Source organism: Heteronotia binoei, chromosome 6 (assembly GCF_032191835.1).
Source record: "Heteronotia binoei isolate CCM8104 ecotype False Entrance Well chromosome 6, APGP_CSIRO_Hbin_v1, whole genome shotgun sequence".
Taxonomy (NCBI): domain Eukaryota; kingdom Metazoa; phylum Chordata; class Lepidosauria; order Squamata; family Gekkonidae; genus Heteronotia; species Heteronotia binoei.
In genome coordinates, this window is record NC_083228.1 from 81,881,863 (window position 1) to 81,894,746 (window position 12,884).

The window sequence follows — 12,884 nt, forward strand, 5'->3', positions numbered from 1 at the left end:
TGGTTCTTTCTCCCCCACCCCCAAAATACACTGCCCTAGTTGCTTATGTATGATATACTTGTGTCCATTAGCTTATTTATCACAAATCAGTGTTACTCATAATCAGATTAATCACACATGAGCTAAACAGAATATTTTATCTGGAGCTCTTCTATCATGCTTTCAGTAGCCCAGAAGTGAAGGTTGCAGCTTCCTCAATTTTATCTGTTTTCTGCTAGTGTGAAGTTGTAGTTGTTTTCAAATTTATATAAGACACTTTGAGTCTCATTGATCAAGAGAAAGGCAGGATATAAATATTTTAAATAAATAGACAGATCACCATTAAGTTCTCATTTGTCTACATTTTCTGGAGGCAGACTTTACCATTTTAAAAGTTTTATTAGTTTCAAGGAATTAGGAATAGGGAGTAGGAAAGGATAAGAAATAAAGATTACAAATCAGTCTTAATCTGCATAAAAATACTTTCTTAAAATACAAGTCTACATCTGCAATACTTTCTTAAAATACATAAATTGTCACATATTGTCTCTAAACTATGCATTTTGATATTTTATATTAAAAATCTTTTTGTTAAAATATCTATTAAAATTGACATTTCCAATAAAGGCAATCTTGTAATACAGAATACAGGAAAAAGGAGATATAAGTTCACACCAGAGAATCTTAAGAGTCTTGAGTATTTAGCCAGGCATAACATTTCATCCAATATTTTCTTGCTTCTTCCTTAGATTTCCCAGCCAACACATGGGATAAAAAGTCCAGCTCTGCTGTTTCCGGAATTTTTCTCAAGTCCATTCTAATGGGAATTTCCTGAGATTTCCATCTCTGCTCCAATAGAATCCTGGTTGTATTGAAATGTGCCAACAAATGTCTCATTTCTTTAGAATAGTATTCAGGAAATATATTCAATAAAAATAGTTCTGGTTTGAATTGAATCTGTGTCGTCATAATCTTTTAAAGTAGTTTGTGAGCCATTTTCCAGTAGTCCTTCACCATCTCACATGTCCACCACGTATGATAAAAAGAACCAACCTGTTTAGCACATTTCCAACATTTGTTAGACATATTAGTATAAATCTTACACAATTTCTGTGGAGTCAAGTACCATCTATAAAACATCTTATACAAGTTTTCTTTAAAAGTTACTGACCTAGTTAATTTAATATTGAACTTCCACAATCTCTCCCATTCTTCTAATGTAATGTTATGACCCAAGTTTTTTGCCCTTTGGACTATACAATCTTTTACAACTTCATCTTGTGTCTTCATCTATAGTAGATATGCATATAATTTAGAGATTAGCTTTTCTTGAGGGCCTAGGAAAATTTTATCAAATGGGTATTGTTCTGTGTTAAAGCCTGTTGTCTTGTCTTTGACATACCTAGATTTGACTTGCATTCTCAATCACCAATTCATTTTAATGTCCATGTTTTCCAACTCCTCTCTGGTTTTCAGTTGATTGTCTTTTCCCAACAGGTCATCATATCTATAACTCTGATTAGGTTTTAAGAGATTTGGATGCGTAAATGCTTCCACTGGAGATACCCATCTTGGAATTTTTTGGTAAATTCTTGTTTTTAACCATGACCATATATGATACAAAGATTTCCAAAACCAATGGTTCTTAAAATAGGAATGTTCTTCAAGTCTTTGATACCATAGATATGCATGCCAACCCATTGTGAGATCATGTCCCTCTAACAGCAGTTGTCTCTTGTCATTCAATAGTATCCAGTCTCTTACCCACAAAAGCACAGAAGCTTTGCAATACAATTGCCAGTCTGGGAGGTCTATACCTGCTCTCAGTTTAGAGTCATAAGAACATAAGAGAAGCCATGTTGGATCAGGCCAACGGCCCATCAAGTCCAACACTCTGTGTCACACAGTGGCAAAAAATTCTATATACACACATACACTGTGGCTAATAGCCACTGATGGACCTGTGCTCCATATTTTTATCTAAACCCTTCTTGAAGGTGGCTATACTTGTGGCCGCCACCACCTCCTGTGGCAGTGAATTCCACATGTTAATCACCCTTTGGGTGAAGAAGTACTTCCTTTTATCCGAGTCTTGCAATATTTTTAGTTTGATTCTAGGTTTTTTGCCTTGCCAAACATACTTGGAGACCATCTTATTCAATTCGTGAAAAAAACCACTATTTAAAAATACTGGAATAGTTTGAAATAAAAATAATAACCTTGGGAAGATATTCATCTTTATTGAGGCTATTCTTCCCATTAAGGATAAATTCAAATCATGCCATTTTTCCAAATCTTTTTAAATTTAAAGTAGTTTATCATAATTGTCCATTTTTAAACTGCTGCATTTATTTGAGATAAATACACCTAGATATTTGATTTTTTTCTCATACAAAACCCCTGATTTTTGTTGAAGAGATTGGATTTGTTCCATTGTCGTATTCTTTGTCAAAAATTTTGTTTTGTGGTAATTGATCTTCAGTCGTGCCCAGTAATCAAATTGAGTGATCTTGTTTATAAGACAGTCTATTGAGTCTATTGGCTGCTCTAATATAAAAACTAGATCATCTGCGAAGGCTCTCAGTTTGTATTGTTCACCTTTTATCACCGCTCCCTTGATTTTTGTGTCTTCTCTTATTTGATAATTCAATATAGAGATAGAATAAAAAGTAGTGGTGACAGTGGACAGCCTTGTCTTGTATCCTTTTGAATATTGCTTCTGTTAATTCACCATTCACTGTCAGCCTTGCTCTTTGAAAAGAATATATTGCTTCTACTGCTCTCAAAAAATTTTCACCACATTCCATACCTTTCAGTTGCTGTAACATAAATTGCCAACGAACATTATCGAAGGCCTTCTCAGCATCCAAGCAGATTAATGCCAGTTGTTTCTCTGGATGAGTCTCATAATATTCCAAGATATTACAAACTGTTCTGACATTATCTTTCAAGTAGCTTCTAGGAAGGAATCCAGCCTGGTCTTGATGTATTGTAGACTGTAGAACTTTCTTCAGACGTTGCGCAAATATTGCAGCAAAGATTTTATAAGCCACATTTAAAAGAGAAATTGAACAATAATTTTTTATATCTTTTAAATCTGCACCTTCTTTTGGGATTAAGGATATTGTAGCTTCTTGGCAAGAAGTTGGTATTTGGCCTTCATTTTGAATCTTTTCAAGGAGACGCTTAAATGGTAACAATAAAGACTCTTCATAAGCTTTGCAGAATTCCGCAGGCAGTCCATCTGGGCCCGGGGCTTTGCCATTCTTTTGAGATGCCATTACATCTCCAAGTTCTCTTATTGTTATTGGTTCATTTAAAACTTTTTGCTGTTCTTCTGTAAATTTGTTAAGACTATTTTGGTTAATGTAATCTTCTAAATCTGTCTTGTGAACTTGTTTATCTTCATATAGTTTTTTATAAAATTGTTCCACAATTTGACATATGTCCTGTTTTTGAGCTTTCTCTTCATTATTCTCATCTTTCAAGACCGATATTATTCTTTTGGCATTCTCTTTTCTCATCCTATAGGCCAACCACCTTCCAGGTTTATTGGCATGCTCAAAACAATTTCGTCTGGCATATCTCAATTTATATCTCCAGCTCCTCCATGAATAACAAGTTCAATTGGTGTTGTATTTCTTTCACCTTATTTTGAAACTCCTGTCTTGTCAGTTGTTTTTTTAAATTCTTTTCAGCTTCTCAGCTTGTGATATTAGTTTTTGAAAATTTTCAGTTCTTTCTTACTTTTTCTTGACACTATATCTAATTGCAAGGCCCCTAAAGAATGCTTTACAGTATCCCAAACTACTTGCATCTTTACATCTTCTGTTATGTTCTGTTTGAAAAAGGATTCCATTACAACCTTAGATTCTTTAAGAAAATCTTTATATTTCAGAATTGAAATATTTAACCTCCATGATCTTCTAATTCGTGTACCTTTGAACTTTATCATTACAGGACTATGGTCTGAGATAACTCTTGTTTGAATTTCTGTCTCAACTAAATCTTTGACCAAATTTGTAGAAAGCAACATATATCAATTCTTGACCATGTTTGGTGACTAGGAGAGTAATAGGTAAAGTCTTTAGAATTTGGATATCTTGTTCTCCATATGTCAACCATATCCAATTCTTCTGCTAGCTTATTGGCAATTAGCAAAAACTTATTGGCAATTGAAGACTTTTACTTTTAATCTGTTTATGTGGTTTTTTTGTCCAGTTGTCTATCAGAAACTGCATTAAAATCTCCTATTAAATAGTATTCCACATATTCCAAATTTGATAGTTTAAGATGTAAATCTTGAAAAAATTTCTCTTGTTGATCGTTTGGGGCATAAATATTTGCCAATAGGATTTTTTTATTGTCCACTGTAATTTCTATTAATAGGGTTCTTCCAGCTTCAGAGGCATAGGGCAATTGTGGGTTGAATTTATCAATATATATTGCCACTCTCCTTTTCTTTGTATTCATATCTGTTGCTGTGAATAAGCTACCAAGTTTGTTATTTTTCAAAAGATATTGGCCTTTAGTTAAAATATGAGTTTCTTGTAAACAAATTATATCCATTTCCAATTTTGTCAAATATCTAAAGGTCTTCCTCCTTTTAACAGGAGAATTGAGTTAATTCACATTAATAGAAATTATTGAAGCCATTATGGATTTTTCTTATCATTATCCTTTTAATCTTTTTTAGGCTGCTGTCTTGTCGGGTATCTCCGTGGTTCATTTGGGTTCTCTTCACCAGAGCTTTCTTCTTCCTCTTCATTGTCCTTCTTTTTGTTCCCCTCTTTTTCCTTCACTCTATCCAGAAAGTTCTGGGCTTTGAAAATGGAGTTTATCCTATACCTATTCTCCTGATAAGTAAAAAGACGGCCTTCAGGCATTAGCCATGTATAGGTATTTCTCTTTCTCTCAGGAAGCCTGTTAAAGCTTGGTATTCTCTCCTCTTTTGTCTCATCGGCCATGGTACCTCTCTTAAAATTTTCACCATATTTCCAGCTATCATCATAGGTTTGTCTCTTGCTTGCTTCAAAATGTCATCTCTGGTCCTCTTTCTTGTAAGCTTCAAGTGGACTTCACTGGGTAGTTTATTCCAACTTGTGAACCTTGATGGCACTCGTCTAACTTGATCAAACTCTTCTTCCACCCTTTGAGGAGTCACCTGTAGAATTTCAGCCAAGGCTTCTGCAAATCTGCTGTCTGTTTACTGTTCTCCAAAAGTTTTTATTTGATCTCTGCTATCTGTTCTCCAATATTATCTACTTTACTAGTCAGCTGTGCTATGGCAGTTAATAGAGAATTTTGCATCTCTTTCATATCTTCATGCATGGTCGTAAATTTCCCTGGTCCAGATATGGAGCTAGGTGAAAGAATTGGTGGTTTTCTTTCTCCATTTTTTTTTTTTTACTATTTCTTTAAAGTCAATCGCAGCTTAATTTTCCATCCTTATTAAAGTAAATGCACTCACAACCACCAGGTCTGTATGCTGCCTCTTCAGAGTTTGTTTTGGAACTTAGTGTTCCGTTTATGACAGATAAGCTAATTTCTACCAGGCAGTGTTGTTATTATGGAATGATTTTAAAAAGAAAACAGCTTTCTAGTTTCTATCAACAATTTGCCGTACCCAAAACAATAATAAAACTAGTAATAAACAACGTTTTTTTAGGACAACATCCTTAGTACCACTTAGCCAAAACAATTCAACTCACTAAAACAAAAACAATTCATTATAGCAAGTCTTCTACCAATGGTAATTCAATTGAAATCCAAGTCACTACAGGATCATCCAACTGCTTCAAGGTATAAATTTGTAATCCAGGGCTGAATGCCCTATTTATAATCCACAGGTGAGATCAAAGATTAAAAATTAAACAAATAACCCAAGGAAAAAAAATAAAAAACACAAGTTGGACCAGATACTCCCAAAAGAAAAATAATAGCAAAAATAAGGAAGACTCCAAATTTGATAAATAGAAAGAGGAAAAGTGTGAAAATAAATCCAAAGCCAAAAATATTCAAACCATATCAAAAGCATTCAAACCATGGATAAAAAATAAATAAAAGCAAAATTAAAGGGTTATATCCATAACATCCACCATCAGAAAATTATAATCCACTTTAGAAATTGGCACAGGTATTCTTCCTTCAACCAAGAATGTTGTTTTATAATCCAATATACGATGCCCACTAGGATTCAAGAGTCTGGTTAGAGCTCATATAAATTTGTTCAGAGCACTTCAGCCTAAACTTCAAATTACTTGTTAAGCCAACTGTTCTTCACATCCATACATGCTTGCAAAATAAACATAAATACATAAAAATTTTGGTGCTATGATTTTAACCATTTCCAAATTTGTAATTCTCTGTACAACAGATCTTAGTTATCCTCTCTGCAGCTGCTGTACAGCAGATTGTTTGTGGTGGTTCATGTGTTGCATTAAGCTATAGTGGCCAGCAACCTAGTTCACAAATGCCTGGTGGAAGAGTGCCGTCTTACAGGCCCTGCGGAACTGTATGAGCTCCCGCATGGTCCTGACCTCTTCCAGCAACTCATTACACCAGTATGGGGCCACTACAGAGAAGGCTCTGGCTCTAGTTGTCATGAGCCTGGCCTCCTTGGGGCCGGGGATTATAAGTAGATTTTGCGAACCAGACCAACGTGCTCTCCGGGGAACATGTGGAGAAAGGCAGTCCCTCAGGTATGCAGGCCCCTGGCCATATAAATGCACTCACATATGCAAAGAGGTTTAAATAATAGTTTGCCCAAAAACCAGACCATCCCTCTCATGTCCTCGACACAGTGACATCACTTCCAGGTGACATTATCATGTTGGGTGAAATGTCCCTGTTTAGGGTAGGCCTTTCCCTCACTGGCCTGCTGGTCTGCAGCAGGGAGAAGCCTCCAAAACCAAGCGATTTCCAGTTGGGACCTGGGTGCTGGCAACCTCAGTTTCTCCCCCTCTTCTCTGGTATTACAAAGAGGTAAGAAATCTCTCTCTCGGCTTGACTTCGCGAACGAAGATTTAAGAAGGGTGTAGTAGTCCACGTCTGCTGCAGGCTCGCTGGTGGCTGACAAGACCAATGCGGGACAGGCAGATCCGGCCACAGTGGCTGCAGGGAAAAGTCTGATTTGGGGTTGGTGCTGTAGCAGTATGATTCTTCCTCAATCTCCTTTTGTCCTCAAGACCACCTATGCGTGCTTTCTCAAAGGAAGAAACAGCCTAGTGGATGGTGTGCCTCCATGCTTTGCGATCTGAGGCTAGGTCAGACCACTGGTGATGGTTGATGCGACAGGTGCCAAGGGATTTCTTCAAGGAGTCCTTGTACCTCTTCTTTGGTGCCCCTCTATTTCGATGGCCGGTGGAAAGTTCGCCATACAGAGCAATCTTGGGAAGGTGGTGGTTTTCCATCCTAGAAATATGCCCTGCCCAGCGCAGCTGCGTCTTCAACAGCAGTGCCTCAATGCTTGTAACCTCCGCCCTCTTGAGGACTTCAGTGTTGGTCACAAAGTCACTCCAGTGGATGTTGAGGATGGTGTGAAGGCAGCGCTGATGAAAGCGCTCAAGGAGTCGCAGGTGATGACGGTATAAAACCCACGATTCGGAGCCGTAGATGAGGGTTGTCATCACAACCGCTTTGTAAACATTGATCTTTGTGCCTTTTTTCAGATGTTTGTTGCTCCACACTCTTTTGTGCAGTCGGCCAAATGCACGGTTTGCCTTTGCCAGCCTGTTGTCAATCTCCTTGTCGATCTTGGCATCTGAGGAGATGATGCACCCCAGGTAGCTGAACTGCTGGTCTGTCTTCAGAACTGATTCACCCACAGTGATGCAGGGAGGGTGATAATCTTCCTGGGGTGCAGGCTGGTGGAGAACTTCTGTCTTCTTCAGACTAACTTCTAGGCCGAATAGCTTGGCAGTCTCTGCAAAGCAGGACGTCATATGCTGCAGAGCTGATACCGAGTGGGAGACGAGTGCAGCATCATCAGCAAACAGTAGCTCTCGGATAAGTTTTTCCATTGTCTTGGAGCGAGCCTTTAGTTGCCTCAGGTTGAACAGGCTGCCATCGGTGCGATAGCAGATGTAGACACCATCGTCATCATCTAGATCTACTGCGGCTCTTTGAAGCATCATGCTAAAGAAGATTGTAAAGAGAGTTGGCGCGAGAACGCAGCCTTGCTTTACACCTGTGCCTATTGGGAAGGGCTCCGAGAGGTCGTTGCAGTGTCTGACTTGGCCTCGCTGGTCTTCATGTAGCTGGATGATCATGCTGAGGAACCTTGGGGGACATCCTAAACGTTCCAAGATTTGCCACAGGCCTTTCCTGCTAACGGTATCAAAAGCTTTGGTAAGGTCGACAAAAGTCACATATAGACCCTTGTTCTGTTCCCTGCATTTCTCTTGGAGCTGCCTGAGAACAAATACCATGTCAGTGGTGCTCCTGTTAGCTCTGAAGCCGCACTGGCTCTCTGGGAGGAGTTCTTCTGCAATGGTGGGCACCAGTCTGTTCAGGAGTATTCTGGCAAGGATTTTGCCTGTGATGAAGAGCAGGGTTATCCCCCGGTAGTTGCAGCAGTCTGACTTTTCCCCTTTGTTCTTGTGTAGAGTGATGATGATTGCATTGCGAAAGTCCTGTGGTAGTTTGCCTTGTTCCCAGCAGGTGACAAGTACTTTGTGAAGTGTGCTATGTAGTACTGTGCCCCCATGCTTCCAGATCTCTGGTGGGATTCCATCAACTCCCGCTGCCTTGCCACTTTTCAGTTGCTTGATGGCTTTAACAGTCTCTTCTAGGGTGGGGATCTCATCCAACTCTGTTTCACTGGTTGAAGTGGGCTGAGGTGGATTGCTGAATCTTGAACTACGCGGTTGGCACTGAAGAGAACCTGAAAATACTCCGACCACCGGTTCAGTAAGAAATAAAGAAATAATAAATGCCAAAAAGTCACAGGCAAATGCACTCACATATGCAAAGGGGCAGCCCAGTTACAAAAGCGCAAACCAAACTGTAGACATAAATACATCACATATATGAAAAGTAAGTCCAGATGATGCAAAACAACTGTTCTTTAAAGAAGAAGAAGAAGAAATTGGATTTATATCCCGCCCCCCACTCCGAAGAGTCTCAGAGCGGCTCACAATCTCCTTTACCTTCCTCCCCCACAATAGACATCCTGTGAGGTGGGTGGGGCTGGAGAGGGCTCTCACAGCAGCTGCCCTTTCAAGGACAACCTCTGCCAGAGCTATGGCTGACCCAAGGCCATGCTAGCAGGTGCAAGTGGAGGAGTGGGAAATCAAACCCGCTTCTGCCAGATAAGAGTCCGCACACTTAACCACTACTCCAAACTGGCTCTCCTAAACACTTTAAACCAATGAAAACCAAAACCACACAAACCAGAGCTGGAATATCTGGTACCTCATTCACAATTTATAGTCCAATCCCATGCAATGTTATGTTAAATCTATTGTAGTCAATGGGTTTAGAAGAATGTAAATCTGCTAAGCATTGCACTATTATTACATGGAAGCAGTAAACACACTGAAGTCTGCCAATCATAGTCTTGTTTTAATATACCACTAGCTTACCAGATCGGGACTGGTGTTGATAGTGGGTGGAAGATGGCTTTTGTTGCTATGGCTGTCATAGATCTGAGTCACCTCAGAACTGCTCTTGCTGTTGATGTTCTTTGTTGGTTCTGGTAAATCACCCATGAATTGCAAGATGACAGTCCAAACAGCTAGAGATGCCTAATGAAGACAGAACACACTGTCCGATAGTTTCCAGTTATAATTAGTCAGAATCCATGTGACAGGCCCTACACAAAACACATGTAGCTGATTGGTGCTGTTTTTGGCCAAAAGGAAAGCTTTGCATTCTTGCCAGTGCCTCATTTGGTGAAATTCAAACCCATGACTTCCGTTTGCCACATGAGTGGTTTTCCCAGGTGAGCTGCTGAGGATGGTTTCTGTGAATATGTAAAAGTGTGCTCTCTTGCTGCTGCCCTAGTGCTGGTAAATGCTGGTATCTCTCACCTTCACCCATCAACACCAATACCACAATTACAGGTCTTGAACTTTCTATTAGCTAGAGAGCTGCAGAGCTATCAGGGTGTGTGGTTAAAGTAGCCAGGATTTCATGTCTGTGTGTCCACCACATAAGGACATGATTGCAGCAGAGGAATCAAACCTGCATCTGTTGAGCTCCCTGAACATTTCAAAGTTACCACTGCCAGATGCCATGGTCAGCTCTATAGTGGGGTATGTGGGTGCATGGGTGGCAGCAGAATGTCAGGAAGGCATTCTGATATTAATGTGCATTGATTGGCTGCTTTCATGTATGGTTGTCATAATGGCATCATCAACATGCTGTTCCATGATTGGTGTGTTATGGATAGTCTAGCATAATTGCTATGTTCTTAGCTCCTTGGAGTTGGGTCTTTTCGTCCCTTCTCCCTGGCAAGTATAGAACACTATCAGCACCAGCACTATAAGGTGCCAAGTCTCAGGCTCAAGTTTGTGCTCCCAGTGTTGCAGCTCTACATTTATGCTCTGCTGTGAATTTTTTTAAAATAGTAAAAAAACCCTGCTGCCTGCATGAAAACAACAACAAAAAACAACCAAGGCTGCTATCACAGTTGTCAGCACTCTTTATAAGAATATTTATATTACCAGAACATCATCCTTCTCATCATGGTAGAGCAGTGGGTGGCGCACTGTTCGCCGAATGTGTGTGTGTGTAGAGGATCCCTGGAAGTAAGTGGTTGCAAATTTGGGGAATGTGTACTCTCCTAGGTTATCGGACTCCTCTTCCTCCAACTCCATGGTCATCGGGACTGCATCCAGGTCCACCTCATTCAGCTTGGGTATTTTTGTCTCCAAGTCCTACAATACACACAGACAGGTGTTCACAGTAAGGACTCACAAATCAGAACATGCTCACAAGCACAATAAACATACAAGGGAGTCCACAGAGTGACTCCTGCAAAACTTGCTCATGCAGGCATTTCTTAAAGGTTCCACAAAGAATTATTTCAAAATACTCACATCAAGCAATTTTTTCAAAATACATCAAGCAAATATTTCAAAAGTCAGTCCTTCAATAGAACACTGGCGTGTAAAGAGAAAAGTCTATTCATACAATGCCAGTCCACATAAAACCAGTATGATGTGTTTTGTTGCCTTTCTCAAGCTCATTCTTTGTATAGATGGAAGCGGTAACAAAATTTTTAGGTAAAGTAGTAAGCAGCATTTCCCAGCGTTGTCTTTTTTGGAGTTCTACTTTAACACGGAGTTTCCTCTTCCCCCCACCACAGAATGACAATAGCTGGTGAATGACAATAGCTGGTGAATGACAATAGCAGGCATGGTTGTATTAGGTGTTATATGCAGAGGGGTGGTAGGCATGGAGATATCAGCATTGGTAATGAGATAGGAAACCTTTGGCAACACCACACTAGACCTATATATATATAGAATGCTTCTATCACTGAGCCCAAGCTGAAATAGTCAAAAAAACACAGCTCAATATTCATTCTCAGGCACTGAGAAGAATGCCATAAGCAGCCTGAAAAAGAATCCAGATATAATAAAACACGCTGACAAGGGAGTAGTCTGCCTTGTCCTCCCTTGTCATAACGACAAAATAAACTATACATGAGAAACTGAGAGACAACTCTCAAACACCAGTTTCTACAGGCCACTATCCTCAGTCCCTACACATGAGTACCAGTAACAACTCAACAAAATAATTATGAAATTACTAACTCATATACATGAACAAATTTATATGGCTACACTCTAACCAGGCACTTTCTACCTCATGCCAAAGATACATAAACCTGGTGACCCTGGATACCCCAAGCATAGGCACCATCACTGTAGAAGTATTAGGGTATAGGGACCCTGTCCTGAGGCAATATGTTATTAATATTCCCAGCTATATTGCGATACCAGACTTCCTGAGGAAACTGCAGTCCATTGACAATCTCCCAGAAAACAACATTCTAGCCACCATGGATGTTGAATCTCTGAACACCAAAATCCTTGATCAAGACAGACTACAAGCCATTACTCATTTCTCCCTGCCCACTAGCTATCTACATATCACACCTAATTCAATCACTCCTGCTGTTGTCATTGGCCTGCTATTGTCATCTGGAACAACCATATCGTCTCTTATCACAGCACTTATTGAATACCAGAAGGTTGATTTTAATTCACTGTCCTATCTGGAATATGGAAAATCTCACTCAGAACCCTCTGGAGTTCCATTTTATTTTGTCTTCGTTTTTTTGTTGAAGTCACTCTATTAGATAATGTTCAATATAGTAGTCGCTTGAGAAAATGACATTTTGAAATGAAGTAGATAGATGGAACAATAACAAACTACTTCATTACACTTTCTAGTGAGTCTTCAGAATGAGACAGCCACAAGATCATGCAGCTGCCCTAGGGGTCTATCTCTTTAAAAAACTGCCAAAGCAACAACGCATTAGCTGCAGCCAGCTCCCTACTTAGAAGGAAAAAAGAGAAACAGCCAGGAGGCATGTACAACTTGTCATGCTGCCTTTAACAGGGATGAGAAGACTGAGGTGGAATTATCTGGCTACCATCTATAGGTTCTGAAAGAGGCAGCAGGCAGGAGAAGCAAAGTACTAGCGAATCAGGGCTAACCTAACCTAACCAATGGCAATGGGGTAGGAATGGACCAGAGAATCTGGTTAAACTGCTCATGCCTGCCCCATCTCGCAAGCTTGTGGTGGGTACTCATGCCTTCCCTGTCTGGGACTTGGGCACCTCGCTTCAGTAGCAGCTACCACCCACCCACCTTGGTGAAGGCTGTCCTGTGCTTGGCCTCATCCTGGACCTCCTTTCTAATAACAAAAACAATGGGGGCACTGGGAGGTG

The 12,884-nt window shown here is 39.9% G+C and overlaps 1 protein-coding gene across 1 annotated transcript in view; it reads right to left on the reverse strand.

The window, feature by feature from the left end:
• MYO7B (myosin VIIB) overlaps positions 1–12,884 on the reverse strand; it is a 93,086-nt gene that overhangs the window by 34,326 nt on the left and 45,876 nt on the right. Inside the window, exons 22-23 of the mRNA XM_060242684.1 lie at positions 10,647–10,859; positions 9,564–9,725 (exon numbers count right to left, since the gene is read on the reverse strand). Of these exons, the coding sequence (XP_060098667.1) occupies positions 9,564–9,725; positions 10,647–10,859 (375 nt within the window). The remainder of the gene's footprint in view (positions 1–9,563; positions 9,726–10,646; positions 10,860–12,884) is intronic.